The sequence below is a fragment of the Sminthopsis crassicaudata genome, chromosome 2, assembly GCF_048593235.1.
Source record: "Sminthopsis crassicaudata isolate SCR6 chromosome 2, ASM4859323v1, whole genome shotgun sequence".
Classification (NCBI taxonomy): domain Eukaryota; kingdom Metazoa; phylum Chordata; class Mammalia; order Dasyuromorphia; family Dasyuridae; genus Sminthopsis; species Sminthopsis crassicaudata.
The window spans coordinates 343,016,897-343,042,595 of NC_133618.1; the positions used below are offsets into that span (position 1 = coordinate 343,016,897).

General features: G+C 34.8%; 1 protein-coding gene across 9 annotated transcripts in view; it reads left to right on the forward strand.

Moving 5' to 3' along the window:
• LOC141556459 (metastasis-associated protein MTA1) overlaps positions 1-25,699 on the forward strand; it is a 610,678-nt gene that overhangs the window by 551,894 nt on the left and 33,085 nt on the right. For 7 of the 9 annotated variants that reach the window (XM_074290601.1, XM_074290600.1, XM_074290605.1 and 4 more), the window contains 9 exons: positions 2,887-3,075; positions 4,898-4,972; positions 6,466-6,524; positions 10,573-10,688; positions 11,277-11,428; positions 11,801-11,990; positions 14,128-14,217; positions 23,572-23,724; positions 25,365-25,400. In XM_074290601.1, coding sequence (XP_074146702.1) covers positions 2,887-3,075; positions 4,898-4,972; positions 6,466-6,524; positions 10,573-10,688; positions 11,277-11,428; positions 11,801-11,990; positions 14,128-14,217; positions 23,572-23,724; positions 25,365-25,400 — 1,060 coding nt within the window. The remainder of the gene's footprint in view (positions 1-2,886; positions 3,076-4,897; positions 4,973-6,465; positions 6,525-10,572; positions 10,689-11,276; positions 11,429-11,800; positions 11,991-14,127; positions 14,218-23,571; positions 23,725-25,364; positions 25,401-25,699) is intronic. The other 2 variants (XM_074290604.1, XM_074290606.1) reach the window with 1 other exon arrangement.

A 25,699-nucleotide genomic window follows, 5' to 3' on the forward strand; every position in this document is an offset into this window, starting at 1 on the left:
GGGGGGACATGTTTAGTGTTGTACCCCTAACTACATATTCTCCATGAGTCCTGTAATTTTTATTGTATAATTTTCAAAGATGATTTTTAGGAATGCATATATCACATTAAAATAGAACTGACTAGATTGTCAGGATATAAATACAGGAGATCTTAGTATATGATACCATCTCAGGTATTTACTACTGTCTTTAGAGTGTTTGTTTTTCTTGGATAATTTGAGGATAATATTTGTACTCTCTACCTCTTGGGGTTGTTGTAAGGAAAGATATTTTAGTATTTTAAGAAAATATTTTCCCATATAACAACCCCAAAAGATAGGTAGTACAAATATTATATCCAATTTATATACAAGGAAAAAACTCTTAAGTTAGCATATTGAAAAATGTTAAGTGAGTCCTGAGTCCCTAGCAAAGCCACTGAATCTTAATTTTTACATAATAAAATGATTATAATATAATTTTGCATAATAAAATAAGAAATGTACAAATAAATGATTAAAATTGAAAGTGGTGGTTATAGGATAATGGATTTAGAACTAGCACAGAATTTAGAGTTCACTTAATATAAACTCTTTTATTTAACATATGATAAAACTAGATCAAAAGGGCTTAAGTTATTTGTCAGATATATAATAATTTGTCCAGCTAGAATTTGGACTCAAAAGTTCTTTTCCTCCAAACATGACCTTTTCTGACAAACATGGGTTGCTGCCAAAAATCCAATTTATTTTCCTTGTGGAATTGTTTGATGGAGAAGAGGCAGGCAGAAAAAGAACAAGGATATTAGAAAGACAATAATATAATTTGTTATTCAGTGAGTCTTCTCTTAAAGCATCCCAACGTTCTTGTTTTTGCCCTGGGTCTGAATTCATGGAGTCTCAACCTGTTAGTATGAACACCTAAATGCTGTTTCTACCAGTGCCATGAGGTGGCCTCAGGGAAGTCAGTTTCTTTCCTTCTGTGGGCTTCATTCTTAACTATAAAATGAAGCAAATGAACTAAACAATAACTAAGATGCTTTCCATCACCAACATGATATACTGGATTCACATCATTGTCTATCCTCATGTATTTGACTTAGCTAAGACCTATTCGTTATAGGAGAAATGTGTTTAGGTCCTTTCCTTTTTTTATTTTTTATTTTTTTTTTTATTATTTTTTAAAACCATTACCCTTGCCCCCTTAATCTTATTTCAATTTTTTAATAGTCTAGCCCTCTGTACACCTGTAAATTAGCCCCAGTCGCAGATGAAATTTGAGATCCATCCTAAGGGGAATATTTTTTTTAACTTATTCCTAATCTCTGCTGTTTGGGGGTCACTTTCTAGAGTTTCTGACTTGGTGACTGGAGAGGGAATAGGAGAGAAGATGCATTTTATATCCTTTTAATTTTGAGGTTGTATTTGTTAGGTTTTGCAAGTACTTAAACCTATTTTTCTTATTACTGAGCCTGAATCACTGACCTAACCCAGAATAGAAATGCTAGCAATGACTTTTAATATCATGATTCATAATGAAATAAAAATTGTTAGAGGACAATAAGGACAATCTCATAATCTCAAAATTTGGGCCCCCAGTTCTTTAGTCCTTTTTGTAACTGATCAAGAATCCCTAATCATACATTTAGTGCCAGAAGTTATGCAGTCTAACTTCTCATTTTAACAGTTATACAAACTGAACCTATGGTGACTTTCTCAAAGACCAAGTGACTTAGTACTTTAAAAGAGTAATCTGTTGCATTTTTGGATAGCCCAAAATTTGGTAGAATTTTTTCTTTATATCAAGCTTAAATCTTTATGTTTATTAAATAATTATAAATACACCTGGCCTTTCCTTGTACAAACCTGCATACTTTCCTATTTTTTATGTGCCAGAACTCTGAACTTGAAACAAAGGATTCTTACAAGGTACTAAGTCAGTGGAATTGATAGAGAGCAATAGTTAACTAATTTAGAATGGTTCAGTATGATTGATTTAATCCTACAAGGAGATGTTATGGGTCATAACTTGAAACAAGGTACTAAGTGGAATTGAGGAGACAATGGTTAAATTTACTTTAGCATTGACTTAATCCTACAACAAATAATGGTTTCCTAGTGATATAATGATTGGTTTGTACTCAGTGTAGAACACATAAGCTACTAGCCTCAGCCAGGGAGATTCAGAGACATTGGGAGAGAAAGCATAGGACTGGTGGTAGGAGCTTAAACTCTCAGAACCAAGGGGAGAAATTCAATTTGATCTTCCATCTTCCCGGTGGCAGGCCTGGATTCCTACAGTCCCCCCAGCAAGACAAAGGCCAAATTGAAAGACTCTCCAGAAAGCTGCCCAACTCCAGGAAGGAGATAATAAAGGATCTGGACTATAAGAAAGCTAATTGGGCCCCAGGAAAGGAGACAAGACTTTGAAAGAGATAATAAAGGATTTGGAATTTAATTGGCTGTACTTGTGGTGATTACTGAACTGAAACGAAGGCTACCTCCAGAGACCCCAAGAAAATCTCAACAGAGAACATTATGCCTATTCACATATTTTCAGTTTATCTAATTTTTATTAAAAATCTCCCAGCTACCAGCATCCTTCCTTACTTACATAATTACACTTTTCTTTTCAAATTAGACTTTGGATGTTTTGTCATCTTCATGCTGTACCTTGAGTAGGCTACTTCCCATCCTCAAGTCTGTTTCATTATTTGCAAATTGAGAGTCATTGGCTAGATAATATCTATTTCATTTCTAGATCAGCATTTCTTTGTTACAGCATAATGTATTGCAAGGTGCTGGTCCCCCAGTGATAGAAATTGTAGAGTCCTACCTCCCTTTTATAATTCAAATTTCCTTTTGATTATGACCCTCCAATTAATGAACTTTGTTGCTTTCCTTTAGTTTCATGCAATGGATACTTTGCACAAAAATATCTACGATATTTCCAAGGCCATATCTGCTCTGGTGCCTCAGGGCGGTCCAGTTCTTTGCCGAGATGAAATGGAAGAATGGTCAGCTTCAGAGGCCAATCTTTTTGAAGAAGCCCTAGAAAAATATGGAAAAGATTTCACTGACATTCAGCAAGATTTTGTAAGTATTTTTCACAGTGATGGTTATAGTTTGTCTTTAGATTAAGTGAATCTGTAAGGGATTTTTTACTGTATGTTTAAAGTATAGAGAAAGGAATCTTAATCAAATACAGTCAGGGCAAGGGGGAACAATTGACTGTTTTATCTTAATCAGAATCAGGATGATCAAGAAAAAGGGAAGTAGAAGGCTCTTTGCAAAGCACTTTCCTCAAAACAGTATAAGTTCTGCACATAACTGAGACTTGAAGGTTTTTTTAAGACTTGATCATAATCATAAATTATAAAGCAAGATTTTAATCCAATTCTTGTAACTTCATATCTAGCACTCTACTATATTACTCTGCTTCTAAAAAAATTTCCAGCTTCTCATTCTTGAAAGATTCTTTGAAGGTATCTATATAGTTCCCTAATACTACTTCTTTCTCTCTGACTCCCTGACCTCTGTCTGTCTGTCTCTCTTTCCCTCCTCCTCCCCAATCTATCTCCATATCCCTCCCAATCTCATTACTTCTTCTCCATCTCCTTCTTCTTACTTTCCTTTTCCTTTTTCCCATAGACACATTCCCCAATCTTAGATTGTTGTCCCATTACTTTCTCCTCAAATGCTATTGCTTTTTCTTTGTGACATGGTCTTTTCAATGTGACTTAACCCATATTCACACTATTATTTGGCTTTCTGAGGTATTTCTTCTGTCCTTTTTGACCTTAGTACTTCCCTAATCCTCAGTGTATTTGAAAATAGTTAGGGTCTCCAAATACTTGCATTTCATTAAGGGGCAGGCTTTAGGAAATTTTTTTTTCTGCCAATATGTATTATAATTGGGATGCAAAATAGTTAAATTAGAAACAGTGTATAGTGGAAAGAGCACTAGATATGTAGCCAGAGGATTTTTAGTTTGCTGCCAGGTTTGCTATCTAATGTCTCTGTGACCTTAAGAAAGTTATTTGTCCCAATCAAATAGAAAACACATATAAATGATAAATTCTGTGATGTCACAGATGAAGACTTTTCTATAGCACATAAAAATGAGCCCCAAAGCTATTCATTTAATTGTTTCTACTCCTTCCTGCCACATAATTTGCTTTAATTTTTTCTATTTATCTTTTTTTTCCTTGTCTTTACCTCTTCTTGAGTCTTTCTCTTCATGTTCTTATTCTTTGATTATTCTTGATACATTGAGTCTAATTTTTCTCCTTGATTTCTTTCTCATGGAAGCTTCAAGTAGAAATCAGAACATATTTTTCATTCTCCTTATTCATCTTAAGTCTTTCTTCTTCAGCTCTTTCTCCATTTGAGACTAGAAGTAGAAGCTGCAAAAGGCATTTACCACTTATATCATATAAAAATAGAAAGAAATAGGGAATGTTTATTCTAGAGAAAAGAAATCTTAAGGTAGGCATGATAACTGCTTTTGTTATAGCTATTTTGAAGTGTGTCATGTGAGATTTAGACTTGTTTCTTGGTTTCAGAGAGCAGAACCACAACAAGTAAGGGGTAGAGTTCAAAGGAGCAAATTTTGACTTAATTTCAGGAAAAAGTTCCCAACAAAGTAGAGTTGTCCAAAAGTAGAATAATGGGCTGCTTTAGGAGATTTTCCTTCTAAAGTATTTTTCTGACATAGAATAATTTAGATTCCTTTTTGAGTTAGATTCCATAAGTGTCCTTTATCTTCAATAAACTATTATCTCCAGGCAATAACTGGGATTTTCCTCCTTCTCTATTTTGATGGCATGGGCTACGATGTAAAAAAATTGTGATATTTAATAACTACATCAACTGTCACCATGATGGATGACAATATGCTTTCTTTCCATGTTCTCAGCTTCCATGGAAGTCCTTAACTAGCATCATTGAATACTATTACATGTGGAAAACAACTGACAGATACGTTCAACAGGTGAGAATTCCTTGGCATCTACATATGATCTGTTATGTTTTTTTCACAAGAGATCTGTTCTTTTAATTGAAAAGTAAGTATTATTTTCCTTGAGGACTTACTGCTATTCTCTCCACACCTGAGGAAATTACCTTATGCTGAAACTCCTAGGATTGCTTTTACAGTGTATTAAGTGTGTGACTATCACTGACTCTGAAAACTTTTTATTTCTCCGACCTTTAGCATTTTTTGTTACTCATACATACTCATTCTTCTCTCTCTTTTTCTTTCATGATAACACACTTCTCACTTCCCTTGGGTATGAGGGATATGTATTGAATGCCAGGGTCTTAAAATCCTTGATGAATTTCAGTTATTTGCTCTCATTCACATTATTTTGTCATTATTTACACGTGCATATTTTTCCCATATCCTGTTCAAAGCAAAAACTTTTCTTACTAGTTATAAGAATACTATTTTTTAGTGTACAGATAATTGCATATAATGGACCCCATTTACACAGATGAGTGAAGATGCATGCCTATACTTTGTTAATTGGAATATATCTTCAAAGTTTGGATAAAATATGTTTATATTTAAAAGAGAAAATAGAAGTAAAAAGGAAACAGAATTGTGTAAAATACTTTACTTTCCCTTTTCTTTTTTTTAAATAAAAGTTTAAAAATAAATCTAAAAATATCAGCATGTTACTTATACTTATACTGGAGTATTAGAAGTTTTAGAGAATTGTAATTGGCTGTTGTTACTTGAGGTAGCTATTATATTGCTGGAAGTAAGAACATTTTAGATTGACTCTCCTTCTAGTGTCCTTTTGGGATTAGCATATACACATCCACATTAGAGAATCATGATAACTGCCCACTGAGAGAAGAAATCTGACTTCAAAAAAGGAGGGAAGTTGTTAAAGAGAAAGTATTAAGAACAAACTTTAGTCTTTATTTTGAGACTATGGGCTAGGTAAATTTTCCCAATTATATCACAGATAATTAAATGTGATAGTTTGCTAAGATTTTTGTCTAAAATTTTTTTATCTCTTTCTGGCTTTTTCTCATCACAAACATTCATGGTATAAGGATTTGACTATAATTTGATTTAAAAGTTCAAGAATTTGGTAAATCAGAAAAACTTCATGGTTATATTAGGCCAGGTATATGTTTCACTTGGATTCTTGCCTTCTTACTTCTATTTTTCCTTTGTTCTTCTCAAAGCTAACCCTTAGCTTGGTCTTAGGATAGAACTGACAGAATTCCTGAGACTCCTTTAACCTTTAAGAAAAACTATTTATTCTCCCCTGAAACCATCTTAACAAAAGCCATGCCCAAAGCCATTTTTTTCATGAAGACAAAGAACCACTTTCCCTTCTCCCCATTCCTTAAGTCATATCTACAATTTCATTTATCTAGTGGTAGTTCAAGTAGCACTGCCCCTTCATGCTAGATTGTTTTTCTTGAATGGGTGTCTCTGACTTTTCTTCCCTATGTGTCTATTTGTAGAAGCGGTTGAAGGCAGCTGAAGCAGAAAGCAAATTAAAGCAAGTGTATATACCTAACTAGTAAGTGGCATCTTCATACAGGGCATTATTCTCAAAATCCTGGGGAAAAAGCACATAGAAAATTATTTAGTGAGCAAACTATGCTTACTGACAATATTATGTTGACAGAATTGTTGTTAAATGTTCTTATTTTCTACTTTTTTCTTTCCCCTGACCTTTCTTAGACATCAAAAGTAGTACAATTGTGATTTCTTATTTCTTTCCTACATGCCTTTTACTTTATACAGGTCAATAAAAGAAAACTTTGGGCCAAGAGGAGCCAAATCAACTATTAACCCTTTTTAACTTATATTTGCTTGAATACCTAAACAATTCCAAGGGCCAAGATCAAGCCTTTCCATCTTACTCTCCTTGAGATTCATTTTGGAATAGAATCCTCTTTTTTCTCCCTTTTTTTGGTAATGTTGGGACATAAAATAAATATATTGGCATCATGCTAGGGATCCTTACTTCCTCCCACTGCCCCTCTAGTTTAAGAATCCACTCATCTTTCCCCAAAAACCTATCACTTGTTGTCTTATTTTTGCCAATAATAAACCTCATTCTTGTAGACCACAAAAGTTCACAACTTCATTATTATTTTCAGTTCTTCACACTCCCCTTTCTCTCCCACAGCCCTCCCATGTCCAGTGAGTTAGTTGTCATTGCTTTTTTGATTCTAGGCTGGGCCTAGAGTCAGAAAAACTTATCTTCCTGAGATCAAGTCCAGCCTTAGGAACTTAATAGCTGTGGGAACTCAGGCAAGTCATTCAATCCTGTTTGGCTCAGTTTCTTTATAAAGTAAAATGAGCTGGAGAAGGAAATGGCAAACTTCTTTAGTATCTTTGCCATAAAAACCCCAAAAAGTATTTAGAAAGAGTTGGACATGACCGAAAAATGACTTAATTAACAATTGATCCTATCTCCACAACATGTCTCATATTCTTTTTTCCATTCATGTGGCCACTAGCTTAATTTAGGTATTATTGCAGTAGTTTCCTAATTAGGTTCCCATTTTTTTGTCCCTCCCATTTCTAGTATATTCTCCACATAGCTCTAGAAGAGATAATTCTAAAGCAATATTATAAGCATGAGTTGGAATCTCAGAATTCTTTTCTTTTCTTTTTCTTTTCCATTTTTTAAAATTAATTTTTATAATTATAATTTTTTGACAGTACATATGCATGGGTAATTTTTTATAACATTATCCCTTGTACTCACTTCTGTTCCGAATTCTCCCCTCCTTCCCTCCACCCCCTCCCCTAGGTGGCAGGCAGTCCCATAGATGTTAAATGTGTTATAGTATTACAATGTATGTGTGCAGAACCAAATTTCTTGTTGCACAGGAGGAATTGGATCAGAAGGTAAAAATAACTTGGGAAGAAAGACAAAAATGCAAACAGTTTAGACTCATTTCCCAGTGTTCCTTCTCTGGGTATAGCTGATTCTGGCAGGATTATTTTCAATTGCTTTTCTTTAATTGTTAGTGTTTTAGAGCATTTTTCTATGGCTATTGATAGGTTACATTTCTTCCCTTCAAAACTCTCTGTATCCTTTAAGTACTGCATAGAGAATGGTTCTTATTTCTATGAAATTTAATTAGTTCCCTGTATATATTAGAAATAAGACATTCATAAGAGAAACTTGATGCAAAGAATTTTTCCCTCATTTACTTGTTTCTCTTCGAATTTTAGCTGCATTTATTTTATTATTGTGAACCTCTTTCTCTGTTTGTTGAAATGACAGGTAATTTCTTCCTTGCTCCTCTAATTTGTTTAAAATCTCACCTTTAGTTTCATATTTGGGGTTTAACTTGACATATATGAAAAGGGTTATGTCCATTTTCTCTCAAACTGCATCCAGTTTCCCCATAGATTTTTTTCTCAAATAGCTAGGTTTTGCCCAAATAGTTAGGATCTTTGGGTTTATCAAATACCCGGCTATGGTACTCTGTATAATATGTGCCTAATTAATTTTCCCTATCATTTTTTAATCAGCACCAGTTTTTTTGTTCTGGTACTGTTAAAGCCTCCTTCCTTCCCATTTGGTAAAATTAAGTGTCTTGATATTCTTTAACAAATATTTATTAAGCTCCAACTGTGTGCAAGGCATCGTACAAAGAATAAAGCAGTCCTGACAATGAGCTTATATTCTAAACGGGGTGACAAATACAGATATAAATATGTAGTATACAATAAATTAACAAGTAGTAAATAAACCAAGTAGTAAAATGTAGGATGATTGGGAGAGAAAGGAGGAACAAGAGTACTAGAAATTTGAATCAAGAAACTTTATACAGAATATTGTGCCCGACTTGAATAAGGAAGTGAGAGATTATGAAGTAGACTGAATTCTAAGGCTTGGAGGGAAGCCAGTTGAGCTTTGGGAATTAAGAAAAGAGACCAGGGGCAGCTAGGTGGCGCAGTGGATAGAGCACTTGACCTGAATTCAGTGGGCACCCGAGTTCAAATGTGGTCTCAGACACTTAACACTTCCTAGCTGTGTGACCCTGGGCAAGTCACTTAATCCCAGCCTCAAAAAAAAAAAGAAAAAGAAAAGAGACCATTTTGTCACTATCTTACAGTGTGAGAGGGGTAGTAAAGTATTATCAGTGAGCATCTAATTATTTTCCTAATTGTTTCTACCACAATAATTATTTTGGCGTTTATGTGAGGTTTATCTTTTTGTTCTTTACTTCCTTGGAGGAAATGCCTAATGCTAGAATATATATGGAGATTTAGTGTTTTACTACATAATTCCATATTGCTTTCTTTTGTGATTGGACTAATACATAGCTCCATTAGTAGTTAATTGATTATCCTGTCTTTCCATAATCCTTTCAGCATTGACTTTTGTGTGTTTTTATCAGTTTGCTGGTTGAGAGATGATATCTTTTGAGTTACTTTGATTTGCATACCCCTTAATTTTAAAATTTGGAACATTTCCAAACTATTGTTACTAGTTTGCATTTTATTTGAGAATTATTTATTTATATCTTTTCTCACTTCTCTATTGTGAAATGCCTTTTGGTGTATTATATTTCTTTTATCTATATATTTTGAATATCGGACCCTTCTTCAAGATTTTTAATAATACTACTTTTCCTCATTCGACCACATAGCTAACATTTATAGAGTGCTTACTTTGTGCCGTGCATTGTACTAAGCTTTTTATGATTATTATCGCATTGATCCTCACAACAATCCCAAGAAGTAGGTGCTATTATTATCCCTATTGTACAGATGAGGAAACTGAAGCAAAAAGAAATTAAGCGATTTGCCCAGGGTCACACAGTTGAGAAACATCAGAGATCAGAATTGAACTAAACTGGCATACTATCCACTGATCACCTAGCTTTACTCACTGATATAAGCTGTTGAATCCTTAAACAAGATGCAGTTAATCAGAAATAAGCTCTTGTAGGAAATGAATTTTATCCAAATATGAGAGAGGTGTTAGCACTGGATAGGCAGGTAGGATATGAACTAGGATATACATCAAAGAATAAAGGTTAGAATTTGTAAGACTCTTGTAGATATAGTAGTTTGAAAAGATTACCATGCAATTTGACGAGTCAATTAAGGGATAGTTAGGAATGCCTTTATTCACTCTGCACAAAAATAAGAATATAAATTTTTTAAGGGCAAGTAGTATTTTGTTTTTATTTCTTATTCCTTATACCTTGCACATAGTTAATCAAATGTAAAGAATGATAGATAAAATCTACAGTGCCTTTAGTTTTATAGAAATGAAGAAAATGAAACTTAAGTTTTAAGTTACACACAGCTGACTTGAATTTAGAAGATATGAAGCCATTTTTTCTTTTTGTTTTGGTTTCAGTAGATTTTTCTTTTATCTTCCTATTTGTGTGCTTTGAAGTTGTTGATTATTTTAATTTTATTTAATAGTAGAATTAGCCAATTTCTTTCATGTATTATTTTGGGGGCTTTAACAATTTTGTTGTTACATTCTGAAAAGTGTATGTTAGTTTTGAAGACTGATGAATCTGAATAATTTGAAAATCAAATGTCATCTCCAATGACTTTTTGTTTTGTCTTTATTTTTAAAGTAACAAGCCAAATCCAAATCAGATTAATGTAAATAATGCCAAGACTGGTGTTGTAAATGGCACAGGAGTACAGGGTCAAAGCCCAGGAGCTGGTCGGGCCTGTGAAAGCTGTTATGGTAAGTACCTTAGAAACATAGCATCAATCAATGATATAACCTATTTGTTATAAGTTGATAAATAGCAACTTCCTCCCCCACTTCCATCCCCCTTTGCAGAATAAGTTTCTTTAAAGTATCTTGTTTAGTTTGGTCTCTATATTGTTAAGGCATAATGTCAATCTCATAGAGGAAGAAGATAGGGGAAAATGAATGAGAATATGAGTTTTCAAGTCATTTACAGGCCTAAAGAAATTACTATTAGGCAAACCCTAGGAGGTATTAGATTCTTCTTAGATATTGGCTTTGATGAGTCTCCTGGATAATAAGTTGCAATTGTGGGAAGTTTTAGTAGGGATTTACCTGAAGGTGCTCACACATCAAGGGGACGGACTATTAATGCATGTATTTTTCTTTGGGTCTTTAACTTATTTAGTAGCAAGTACTCCATTCTAACAGTTCATGATTTCCTTTTGTTTTTTAATTTTTCATTTTTTCTGAGAAGTATGAATTTTTTTTTTTTTTGTGGGATGGCATGGATAATCTGTAAATGATGTTTGAAATTGTTCCGCTTAAGAATATATATATTTTCAACTTTGTTATCCATAGCCACACAGTCTTACCAGTGGTATTCTTGGGGTCCCCCTAACATGCAGTGTCGTCTCTGTGCATCTTGCTGGACATACTGGAAGAAATATGGTGGCTTGAAAATGCCAACCCGATTAGATGGTGAGAGACCTGGACCAAATCGCAACAACATGGTATGTGGAAGATAGATAGGCATTATCACACCAATTGGCAAAGATGATGGCATATTGTGGGGGGCATTTCTTTGTGATGATTTGTTATTTTTCAAGAGGCTTTGGGACTTAGAAATTCTTAAATAGAATCAAAGAAATATAAAATGTTTAAGTTGTAAGGAACCTTAGCAACTCCTAGTCTAACCCATAATCTTAAATATGTCTGCTCTGAACTAGGATGGTTTGAATTCCTTATTTCTTCGTTAGCAAAATGATTTTTTGCCCAAAATGTTGTTCTTTTTTTTATAAAGGTGTTAATATTTGTAAAGCATCTCTAGAACAGAAATTAACTCCACATAGTATAATTTGTCTGTTTGTGTTTCCTATTATTAGAGTCCTCATGGCATCCCTGTGCGGAACAGTGGGAGTCCAAAATTTGCTATGAAGACAAGACAAGCCTTCTACCTACATACAACCAAACTGACAAGGATTGCCAGGCGCCTATGTCGAGATATATTGCGTCCTTGGCATGCAGCAAGACACCCTTACATGCCTATCAACAGTGCTGCTATCAAAGCAGAATGTAAGATTTCCTTGGCAATAATCTAGTCATGCCTTGTTCATCTTCTACTTTCAAGTAGAACTTTTTAAAGTTGATTTTTTTCAAAAACTGTGTTCAACTTCATTAATCTGTTTGAAATTTCATCTTATAAAATTCAATCCATTATTGTAGCCTACTGAGACATTTTTAATCTTGATTATGTTATACAGTACATTGTTCCCTCTGTCTTCATGTCTCATCTAGGTCATTGATAAAAATGCTATATAATACACAAGCAAAGGAGAAAAATCCCTGAAGTGTACTCTATTAGAGATAAAGGCAAAATTCCTACCAGTTAGTATCTGAATCTAGTCATTCAACCAAATCCAAATTCAATTAACTATACCATTGTCTAGCCCATTTATTTTTATTTTGTGTGCAAAAGCAGCATGAGACTTGGTCCAGTAATTTTCTAGAGTCTCTGTCAGTAGTTCTTCACTGATTTACCAATCTAGTAACCTTCTCAAAAAAGAAACAAGTTATTCTAGATTGGCATGCTTCATTTCTAAATAATATATTTCTAGAATTTTTCTAGGAGTTGGATTTAGTCTTATAAGGAATGAACACTTTGCTCTAGCCCTTTTTAAAAATAAAGTAATAATTTATCTTTTTCTAACACTTTGCTGTTTTAAAAAGACTGGCAGAACAATCATATCCACTGATTTTTCAGTGTTCCTTGAGGTTGTTTTTTTGGACTTGGTGACTTTCTTTAATTTGTTGAAAGTAAGTATCTTATTTATTTGACTTATCCTAAATGAGTCATTTTTCTTGAAAAAGAAAAGAGAAAAAGATTTGAATTTTGCTTCTCTGTGTGTAGCAATTGTTTTGTTGGCTGTTAATATCCAAACCACTCTAAGCAGCATTATTAATATGTTTTGGTCCTCTCTTGTTTTTTGTTTTTTTATCCTTATGTTCATGACTAGCCTCAGCTCATATTAAGTATTTGCCATCTTGACACTATTCTTACAAGACCATTCTGCTTTTTGGTATTAATCTTATGTACTTTTCCTTTCATCATCTTTTTATGCAATTAAAAAAAAATCTAAGTTGACATATTATTCTCCTATGAAAACCATTTCTTTTAAGTGTATTTCTTCTCTCCTTGCTGTAATTTTTTCAACTTATATAGATTTTTTTTTCCTGAGGATTTCTCATTTTCTCTAGGCTATACTTATGGAATTTTGTACCATTAAATCTTATTTATCTTTTCTCTTAGTGTTTTAAAGTATACTCTCTTCAAATCTAGAATATATCTCATATTATTCTTTCTTTTCCTTTGTTCTTTCACAGATTGTAAAATGGAGTGGTCAGTCTTCCCTGAACTTCCTGGCTAATGTTCCCATCTTCTTCATTGATCATTTTTTCCTCTTTCAGATTTAGGTCCAAAACAGCAGTTGAAGCAAACTGGAATGAAGAAAACTGCTTTTAAGACAGAAAGACCTTCAGAAGATGTCAGGATAACTCTGGCATTTCTTACTTTATTATTCTATTTCAGTAGATCCATACTTTATACTCACAGGAAATATCAATTATTATTGATCTAGACTCAAATGTTCCTTTACCATTTCTCCTACTTTTCCAGCATTTTACATTCTTCCCTCCCACTTCTCTATGTACATTTTGATCCAGTGATACTGACCTCCTAACTATTCCATGAACAATATATTCCATATTTGAGATCTGGGCATTTTCTTTTTGTCCCCTGAAATGCCTTCCTTCCTGTTCTGATCCTCCTGGCTTCCCTGGCTACCTTCAAGTCCCAATCAAAATTTCACCTTCTACTGGAAACCTAATATTCCTGAATCCTAATTTCTTCCCTCTGTTAATTATTTTCAATATATGTACTTGTTTGCTTAATGTTTTCTCCTTTATGGCAGGGACTATCTTTTTCCCTTGTATGTATTCCCAACTCCTTAGCTCAGTCCCTAGTACATAATAAATGCTTAATAAATTCTTTTTGTTTTTCTGACTGCTATATTTCCCTATTCCACTTCTTCAGTTTCCTAATGAGTATGCTTTCTTAATTTATAATTGCAAGTTGATCTTGATTTAAACTATTTGAGACTGCTGAATAATAATAAAGTAAGCATATCTAACCCTCAAATAATTATCTTGATAGGTACTGCTCGATTGCCAGAAGCCTCTCAAAATCCACTGGTATTAAAACAAGTGGTACGAAAACCTTTGGAAGCTGTGCTCCGGTATCTAGGTAAAAATGCTGATGTGAATCTTGGTATATGATTAACATTTGAAACTCAAAAGAGTAAAAAGATTGGGAAAATATCTTTTTTTCCTCTTTCATTGTCCAAGGGTGCCTACTCAGAAGTTGGCAGGTTTCTTTTAGTTTCCTTGCCATTAGTTAGATTTCATTAATTAGGTTCTCTTCCAAAAAATGAGTCACGTGAAATTAGCTAATTGTTCTGGACTTGCCAAAAGTGAGCTAGATAGCTGTGCTTACCATATATTACTTCTCACTTCCTCTAATATGCCTTTAAAAAAAAGACTCCACATTTCCCTGAAATGGAAAAACAAAGGACTAACTCCTTAATAAAAAGAAGTCCATAAAAACTTGAATATACTGAATCTAATCTTGGGGAAAATGAATCAGATTAATACTAATACTGTGAATAGTATATTATGGTCTAGACACCACCTTACATCATTTTCATCAAGATTTAAAAAGTTTTGTTTGCCTATATTGGATGAGATTGGATAATGATTAAATGCTTTAAGAATTACATTCCTGCCAGTATGAAATCCTTCCTAAAAGTTTTCTAATTCCACCTCATGGTGTGGCTGTGCACACTGAATTTTTTTTTTTTTTTTTTTTTTTTTTTGTCTTTTTTATTATTTGTTTTTGAATTGTTTTTGAATTTTTTCTTTCTTTTCTTTTCTTTCCTTTTTTTTTTTTTTTTTTTTTTTTTTTTTTGATTTTAATAGTTTTTATTTACCAGATATATGCATGGGCAATTTTACAACATTGACAATTGCCAAATCTTTTGTTCTAATTTTTCCCCTCCTTCTTCCCCCCCCCCCCCAAGATGGCAGATTGACCAATACATGTTAAATATGTTAAAGTATACATTAAATACTATATATACACACACACACACACACACACACACACACACACACACACACACACACACACATGTCCAAACAGTTGTTTTGCTGTACAAAAAGAATCAGACTTTGAAATAGTGTACAATTAGCCTGTGAAGGAAATCAAAAATGCAGGCAGACAAAATTAGAGGGATTGGGAAGTCTAGTAGTGGTTCATAGTCATCCTCTAGAGTTCTTTTGCTGGGTGTAGCTGGTCCAGTTCATTACTGCTCTTTTGGAACTGATTTGGTTCATCTCATTGTTGAAAATGGCCATATCCATCAGAATTGTTCGTCATATAGTATTGTTGTTGAAGTATACAATGATCTCCTGGTCCTGCTCATTTCACTCAGCATCAGTTCATGTAAGTCTCTCCAGGCCTTTCTGAAATCATCCTGCTGATCATTTCTTACAGAACAATAATATTCCATAATATTCATATACCACAATTTATTCAGCCATTCTCCAATTGATGGGCATCCATGTAGTTTCCAGTTTCTGGCCACCACAAAGAGAGCTGCCACAAATATTCTTGCACATACAGGTCCCTTTCCCTTCTTTAAGATCTCTTTGGGATATGCACACTGAATTCTTAATGGTTATTTCAGATGAGCACAATATCTAGTAGGTCCTAACAAACTGGTAAGGTTTCAAGTAAAGTTATAGGACCAGATATGCAATCCATTTAACATTTAAAGATCAATCTACAATATTTGGAGGAGTTTATTTCTGTAATATCAGTTACCAGACAATGGTACTTTTTGTCATGGGAAGTCATGAAAGCCCTTAACTACAGTAGTAGTACAAAGTAAAACATACTATATACAAAAGAATATCAATATCGTAAAATAATCAATTGTGAATAACCTACCTATATTCACCAATACTATTATATCCAATTTAGCCCTGAAGAACTTAAGATGAAAAGTGCTATCCATACCTAGAAAAAGAACTGATATATATTGAAGCATACTTCTTTAACTTTATTTTTCTTGAGGAGTAGTTTGATGCTGTTTTGTTTTTTTGGGGGGGGGTTTGGTCTGTGGTTTCCTTCACAACATGATTATTATAGAAATGTTTTGCATGACTACATATGTCTATCCTATATTCAGTTGCTAGCTTTCTCAATGAGGGAGGAAGGAAGAAAGGAGAGATCTGGAACTGGAAGAGTTTTTAAAATGAATGTTAATGTTTTTTACACATAACTGGGAAAAATAAAAGGGAAAAAAATTAACTTTTAGAAAATAAGTCAAATAAAGCTTGATCCCTGAAAAACATGCATGTTAAAAAAGAATACTAGAATTCTAGAATGAACTCTAGTTCAGGAAATCATAAATCAAAAATGGCAGGAATGCACAGTTCACCTCCTGAAAGGAATCCCACAAGGAAAGTTCCAGAAATATTATAAACCACAATCCAGAGTTCTGATATCAGAGGAAAAAAACAGTTTAAGCATCCAAAAAGAAGCAGTTTTAGTACCAAAGAATAATATCAGGAACAGACAAACTTGGCAATTTCTACTAAGAGAAGAGAAGGTCTTGGAATACAATATTCTAAAACCAAAGGATATAGAGACTTAAAACCAAGAATAACTAAAATGAGTCTTTAAATGTATGAAGAAATTTTAAGCATTTCTGATTTAACCCCCTCTCCCCAAAGACTGGAGATGAGTAGGAATTTTATATACAAACACAAGAGTTAAAAGAAAACTCAAAAAATGTCAAATGTATTGCAATTAACTTATATAGGCAAACAGTGAAGGCTAACAGAGCATAGTGGCATAGACTTCTGGGCATTGTAATCCAATGTAAGTTCTTGTTATCTTGAAGAGACAAAAGCTAAGAAGAGCTCAGAATAAGAGATTCATTTTGGGTTCCAGAGAGAGCTAAGAGTTGATATCTATTAAGTGTCTAAATGTGTGCCAGACATTGTAAAGAGAGGGGCTTCAGTAGCATAGTGGCAATTTGAGAAAGAGAAATCCTTGTAACCATTTTGCAGTCAAATTCAGAAACTATAGTCTATGTTCTCAGGTTTGGCTTTAGTCAATATAGTCTCCATTTATTAGAAAGAAATGATATGGATGAAAAGGACATATTTTTGTCCTACTTACAGATCAGTGGAAAGGACAGCAAAAGTTTAATTTTCCCTTTTTCTCTTTCTGGCCTTCCCCCATAGATATTAAGGACTTAGTTCCTAAATTTCTCTTTTAAAGTAATTTCTAATATCCAATTTTTAAATATAAAATTATTTTAGGCACAAAATTTAGTAAAAAGAATAAAGGTAAAAATAGCACTTAGCTTGAAACAGGGTGTTATGAATATTAATTTAGTTAAAATGTATAAAGTGCTTTGCAAACCTCTCCATGCTGGAACTGCATCTAGGGCCCCTGCTCTTTTGTGGTTACAAGTCCTGTCAGTCAGTACTGTGCATAGGCAAAGCAACAGGGTCCTTAACCCAGTACTAGCAAAGAGTCCCTTTCAATTTCCTTCTGACCATTTATCCAACATCTCCTCTCCCTGACTTGTGGGCTTAAGAGTTCCTGAAGTTGCTGCCACTGTCAGTGTAGTTTCTTCTAAGTAATGTGTTGCTGGTGCTACAGCATGGGCAATTACTACTCTGATGAGAGAGTTTTCCTGCTGACTTCCTAAGTTGTCTTGGTCTAGAAAATTGTTTTATCCCTTCTGTTGGTTCTGCCACTCCAGAATTTCATTTGTGGTTATTTTATAACTGTTAGAAGGGGAATTTGAGAGAACTTAGCTGAATGCTTCTCTACTCTTCCATCTTGGCTCCAGGTGCTTAATTTCTAGTAATTTTAGTTGTCAATTAATTGTGGGGAAATATGTGACCTTCCCCATACTTTTTCATTTTAAAATGTTTGTTATTGTTTTTAAATTACAGAATACTATTCAAATGGGGAAGCAGTATAATAGAGTGTAGGGTATGTTCAGGGAAGAATAGTAACTGGTGTGAGGGCTGCCAAGTCTCTTTCAGGGCTGCTTTCTGTCTTTACTATACAAACTTCATCACCTAACTCACCTATGGCTCCAAGAAACTACAGTGTGAACAGTGCTGTTCTCTCTCCCTTCCTCTTCTCACTCCTGGTAAACCATTTTAGCAGATAGGTTAAACCGGGTTGAGTTAAGCAAAGGGGCTCAAATCTGTTGGGGAGGTAGGGAGATGTCTGCACCAAGAATAGGAAGACTTCTCCTGTGGGAATGAGCTGATGACAACAGTGTACTCTTAATAGCCTGAAATGAGCACTGGGAAGCACTTAGAACTTGATTAGAGACTGGAGATGCCAAGATCATTCACTGAATCTCCAGTTGTTTTGACTCTGTCCTGCCACCAGTGATGCCTCTGGAAGAGAGTGAGGCTTATCGCTTTGTGCAACACTGTCTCACTTAAATTCAGTTTACATATGAATCAAAAGACTCTATTACACATACAACTTTACTACCTATCTCAGAGTCCTGTGGTGACAAGCAATTGACAAGCAACAGTTGTAGATATATTGGGAGCTCTAAGCACACCAGTGGCCCACGCCATATGATCATCCTCTCACTGGGATTCAGCCTTGTAAGGATCACTTCCTTTTGGTGTGCAGAAGGGGCTAGAAAGGGGGCCTGAAAAATTGTCTGCTTACCTAATCCTGGCCTGAATACCACAGTAGGCAGAGATACCACTCTATGACCAAAACTTAAAAAAATTTTGTACAACCACTTCTGCAATTGATTCTGTTCACCATCAGAATATGGAATGTGTACACACTTAAAGATGACACAATCCAGTAGACCTGAAAGACAATCTTGTTGCAAGAGAACTCAGCAGATAGCACATCCAACTAGCAGCCCTAAATGAAACAAGGCTGAGAAATGAAGGCCAGCTTACAAGGCAGAGCTAGATAGGTATTTTTCTGGAGTGACTGAAATGAGGGAGAGCAGTGTGAAGCTAGTATAGATTTTGCAATCAGTACTAATCTAATTCACAAGCTTGTATGCCTACCAAAAGGAGTATAGGCTTAGACTACCAGACATGACAGGAATCCTTGGGAGGAATGGAGTTGAAAATAGCAAGTGATTCACTTAACTACTGAATACTTGTGTATTTTGGTAATGACAACTTCATTACCAACACTTTCTTCTATTTACCTAAATGAAATAAAACTTCATGAATACAACCTCATAACAAGTCCTCTGAGAGCCTTGTGGCTTTAAAAGAGGCAAAGGAACAGTCAATATGGTGTTTGCTTCTCAAAGGCTCCAAGAGAAATGCTGGGGCAGAAGAGAGGTCTATATACGATGTTTATAGATCCAACTGAAGCTTTTGATACTGTCAATCAGGAAGGCTTTATAGAAAATAATGTCAAAATTTGGTTGCCCAGAAAAGTTCATTAATTAGTATGTCAATTTTAGGATGGCATGTTCGTCCAAGTTTTGGGCAATGGACAATGCTCCTGAGCTTTTCCTAGTTACCAGACGTTGTGTTCTTGCTCCCATGCTTTCTCTCATAATGTTTGTCCAACCATGTAGTCAAATGCTTTCAGTGAGGACAAAAGTGGCATCAAAATCAGCTATCACAATAATGGTGAATTCTTCAATTTTAAAGGCTACAAAACTAAAGTAGAGGGTACGTAGGTTTTTTTTTGTTCACAGATGATTGTTCACTCACTGTAGCCTTTAAGGCTAAGAGACAACAAAGTATGGGTTGATTCTCCTGCTTGTGCTAATTTTGGCCTTACACTTAACATCAAGTAAACACAGGTACTTCTTTGGCCAACATCACACCATCAATAAGTGGAATCATTAGTTACAACAAATGGAGAAGTTTTAAATGCTATGGTTAACTTTATTTTACCTTGGAAATACACTTTACAGGAATGTACACTTTAATAATGAGGTTTCAGAGATAGCTCAGTGTTTGGGAGGCCCCAAGAAAAGAGGTATTAGACAGAGGGTCTACAGAATCATTATGCTGACCTCATTGTTGTATGCCTGTGAAACCTGAACAATATATTATGCCAGGAAACTGAATTTTTCCCATTTATAATTCCTAACGCAGATTCTGAAGATCACCTGGCATGACAAGATCCCAGCCATTGAGGTCCTTTCTCTATACTGCCAAACATTCTAATTCTACTGCAGAGAACACAGCTCTGTTGGGGTGATCCCATTGTTCAAATGACAAATGTGCACTTGCCAAAAAGCCTGTGTTATGTAGAGCTCACACAGGGCAAATGCTCCCAATAGCATTCAGAAAAAAACAATACAAGGACAAACTCAAGGTCTCTCAAAAATTATAGAATTGATTGCATCACATGGGAGACACTAGCACAGGATTTCCCAGCATGTACCTTCATCAGAGAAAGTGCTCTGTGAGCAAAGCAGAATTGAAATAGCTTAAAAGAAATACTAGATGCATAGACAATCCATCCCAAATGTTCACATGGACTATTTGTGCCCAACGTGTGATAGAACATTCTACCCTTGTATTGATCTGATCAGCCACAATTGGAAACACTGTAACTTGACTTTAACATAGCGTTATCATTTTGGTCCTATTTGAGAATAAAGAACAATCAACTAGTCATTTCTATCCTTCTTTAAGCCATCTATGCTTTCTCCTACCCCCACCACTTCAACTAAGAATTTTATCTCATATTTCACTGATAAAAAATTGAGACCTTTAGGCATGAACATCCTTTTCTCTTCATCTCACATCACTCAGACGAAAAAGTAATCCTTCTTGCCAATGCAAACTATATTGTGTGTCTGAATGATTCCGGATTATATCATCTTCTCCAGCAGGTTTTCTTTAACATCCTTTATTATTCCTTTATCCTTTTCTCTTTACCATCCTCATTGTCATTAGTCTCCAGTTTCTTTTTACTGGATGCTTCCCTGCTGGCTTAAAAAATTATATAATATCTAAAAATGATTTTTGAAAGAGTGAGAAAAAGATTAAATAAAATAGTCACATTTGGAAATTAGGAAAATCATTTTGGTACCTGTGTGGAGGAAAATTAAGGGAATAGGGAGAAGAGAATTGGTGTCACTTATTTATAAGCAGAGTTTACTTTCTGAAGGATACCTGTAATCACCATGAGATAATTTGGGGAATAGAATATACAGGCAGAATCTTCCCAGTTCAGATGCTGTCAGTAGTTAATAGTTTAGGTTATATTAGACTTTACATATTAATACCTGACTGAAGGCAAAAGTTAATAAACTTTAATAGAAAAGAGAGATGGCTACATGGAAGATGATTGACATATAAGAATAAATGTAGCTGTGTTGGAGGCAAGCTCCATGATTTGTTTGACTGACTATTGAAGTAGTGACAGGATGAAAGAAAGACTTAAGTCTTCCTACCCTCTGGTTCATCACATATCCATTAGGATTTATGCCTTCTTTGAAGTAGCTCCTATTTTGAACATCCCAGTCTCAAAAATATGCTAGTTTAAATAGAAAGTATATATTATTAGAGGAACAACTTGTATCTCTCTTAAATTATCATCCAACATTTGCTTGAAGACCCAGTTATAGCTTATTCTACTTTTGAATATATTTGACTGTTATGTCTACTTCTATATGCAAGTAAAATGAATTTGATTTGAGTGAGGGAGAATTGTGCGGGTCACTACCCTCATTTTCTTCTTTGGAGCTATCTGGTTTCAGTGACCAGATATCAAGCACAATCTTGGCCTTTTTAAACTGAAATCTTTAATAGTTGTCAGTTTACTGAGGCAACCTCCCAATTAGTGTGTTTAAGGCTTGGTAAGAAAGAAGTGAGATAAAGAATGTTTTTTTTTTTTTAACCTAATTTCCTTTCCCCTTCAAAAGGGGAAAAAAAAAAAAAGTCTGGAAGAAGAAGACCCTCAGCATTTCTGGCCAAAACAAAGACCCAGTGGGCTTGGCCTGGAACCTTTTGTTGGCCAATCAGTGGAGTAAGAGTGATTTGGGTTTAAGGCATACTCCTTCAAAAAGAAATCAAGGAAAAGAGGGAGGAAGGGAAGAAGGTAAGCTAGTTAGCTAGCTGGCTGTGTTGCTAAGTCCTCAGTGGAGCAGCTCTTACTCACAGAGGTTGTTGTTTGTCTTTCATTTACCATGACATGCAACTGAATGGAAAGTTGTCTCAGTCAAACTAAGACTTATTTAAAGACTTTAATTTAAAAAGGTCAAGGTCTCCCACTGTATATAGGGCCATCTACATCCAGGTCCTGATCTGTGTCTGGCCACTAGACCCAGATGGTTCAAGAGCAGAAAATAAAACTGATGACCTGGCACAGTCCTCCCTCATTCAAATTCAATTCATTTACATATCATGGCATCACCTCCCTTATATCATGGTTGTCTTCAAGAATGAACAATCAACAACAATCTACCTCTATAGCTTCTCCCTATTGATCCTAGTTCTGCTTTCTACAAGATTTTTCTGTAATGCTATAAAACTTCATTTGAATCTCACAAGTATAAAATTCTTAAAATATGCTAAAGAGATAAAAGTTTTTGAATTTGATCGTGTTGAACTAGTGTATGAAGTGATAATTATAAGATAACTTGGGTTTCTTCTAGGCAAGACATATAGAACATAAAGATATGAAATAGAATGCTATGATTTTATACATTTAAAGAATTCTTGGCACCCTGAAATCTAAGTTGAAAGGGAGGGATACATTTAAAAGCCTATATTTATTCAGCAACAATGTATGTTTTTGGTTCTACAAAATGGACCATAGTAGATTTTGGAAAGAATCCTCACAAAAACTCATAGTAATAAAACATACGACTCATTGCTCTAAGGCAGTTTTAGAAAGACCTACATTTTTTAGAGCAGATGATAAATGCATCAGAAACCTACAAGATATTTTTTGGAACAAGCAGATACCATTTCACATAACAATAATAAAGGTTGCTAAATAGAGTCTCACCTTTGGATTTAATGTAACTCAAAATGATTTACTAAGATCTAAAAGTGCCTTCCTGAGTGACATCTATATGTACTCATTCAACAATATGTCAACAAATAAGCATCAAAAAAATGGTTGAATCTTATGGAGTTTTTGGTAGAATTTGGAGAGTTATGATGATAATTCAGGACTGGAATTATGGTACCAGAAATTATGTAATGATTGTAACCAGAAAGTGCAAGCAACTTGTATGACATTATATAAGGAAATGGAGACAGGGAGGAAGAAAACTATGTAGCATGTCATGATAAGCTGTAAAAATTTAGCTCAAATACCTAACAAGTTGTGACCTGATCACTACAATTATATATCTCATAAACTTACTACCTTGAATTAACTGACAGATTCCTACATTACAAACCCATAACTCAAAATATCTGAGATAAATAAATTCTCCATTTTTAGCATGAAATTTGTTTCTTCTGTGTAAATGGTTGGGTATGAATTTGGAATTTATCCTTATTTGTAAACTATATGGTGCTTTTTTCCCCACAGAGACTCATCCCCGCCCTCCAAAGCCAGACCCCATAAAGAGTGTGTCTACTTCTCTCAATAACCTTACTCCTGCAAAGTCAACTCCAGTCATTAATAATGGGTCCCCAACCATCCTGGGCAAAAGGAGTTATGAACAGCACAATGGCATGGATGGTAAGTATACACGTGTATGATTTTAAAGGAATTGGGACTGGCGTGAATCTTATACTCATTTGGGCCTGGGATTTGCTTTGCTGTCTTAAGTAACTGCTTTTATTTTGGCTAATCACTGTTGTGGGCTGAGGAGATGGAAAATCATCACTTCTCTCTTTTTATAGTGATTGTGGATGGAGAGAGATCCTTTTCTCCTCTTTGGGGCTTGAGAGTATTATACAGGTGTTATCAAATGTCAGTTGGCCAGGGGTGTTTATATAGGTCTGTGAACTCACACACACACACACACACACACACACACACACACACACACACACACACACACACACACACACACGAGTAGTTTTTGACAGCAGTCTCAGATTGATTTTCTTCAAAATCTTTTTGCGCATTTAAAAACATTGTTCACCAGGTGCCAAGTGGTTAATACCAAAAACATTAAAACTTCTGCCATAGACTATTTCTGTAATCTTTCTTTTATGGTGGGCAAGTTAAATCACTACCATGTGAATTGACTTATTTTCCTTATCTGTTAAAAAGTGATTAAAAATGCCTATACTATCAGGGAAGGAAGGAACTAGGCATATACTGCCTACTGTGTGCTAGCTTAAATGCTTTTTACAAATATTATCTCATTTGATCTTTACAATAACCCTGTTAGGTAGGCACTATTATCTTCATTTTACAATTCAGGAAACTGAAGCAAGAAGAGGTTAAATTACTTGACCAGGGTCACACAGCTAGTATCTGAGGCTGGATATTACCTCAGATCTTCCAAAATCCACCTCCAAGACTCTAACCACTGTGTCACCAGCTGCTTCCAAGAATTTTTATGAGGATCACAGATTTCTGTTTCAGCCAGCCTTACAGAATTTCTGTGAGGATTAAATGAAACACGATATGAAAATACTTTATAAAGTTTAGTCTGAATAATTAGCTTGGTTATGACTCACTCTCTTGTAGAGTATCAGGAATGAATTTTTGAAAAAAAGAAGCAAGGCTTATTTCTTGAAGAGAAACACTGGGATCATTCACAGCCTCAATGACGAACAAGATATTTGCAAAATAGGTGGTCTACTCATACTTCTCCTCATCACCTCTTCAGCAATTATCCTAGGTAGCCTTGCCCTAATAGGCACACCTTTTTTAGCGGGCTTCTATTCCAAAGACTCAATCATTGAAGCTATAAACATATCACACGTAAATACCTGAGCACTACTAATTACCTTAGTAGCCACTACTCTTACAGGTGGATTGATGCCCAGTGAGCCAAATATCACCTTTGGACCATATGTACTCTTTTTCAGTTTTTCTGGGAGTTTTACATGACATACAGTGGAGAATATCCTTAACTTCTCTGAGCAAGTATTAACAAGGTCTAATTACTTAGAGACAAGCAAAAAATTATTGTTTCCTTGGAATCCCTGGGGTTTATTCAGAGTAATCATATCCATGACTGTGGCCAAGGCTCTTTTCATGCTGTCTTGGGTATATTGATTATAAGCCAACTTGTCCTATTTTAGGAATCCTGGCCTTAATCCCTGATGTCTCTGTGAATTACACTTGTTGAATTCAGTGTCACTGTTGGGTTTGTTGATGTGGTATTTTTTTCTCTTTTCTGTTCACCTGTGCTTTGTCAGGCAACATGAAGAAACGCCTTTTGATGCCTAGCAGGGGTAAGACCTCACAGCTGTGCTCAGCTGGTGCTAGGACAGTGTGATCTCAGTCTCATTTGTGGCTTCTTTAGCTGGCTTGTCTGTGCTTTGTGGCTACTAATTCTATGTGTAAATCTTGTCTTGGTAGCTGAATATCCTTTGGACAATATCTGCATTGATGGTCCACAAAGATGGAACACCATGTTGTTTGCCTCCTTCCTCTGTGGGGACAATCTTAATTTTAAATCTTTCAAAATTAACTTTAATGAATTTTGTAACACCCCATGAAATAATTTAAGACATTCTAGGTTGTTGCATAA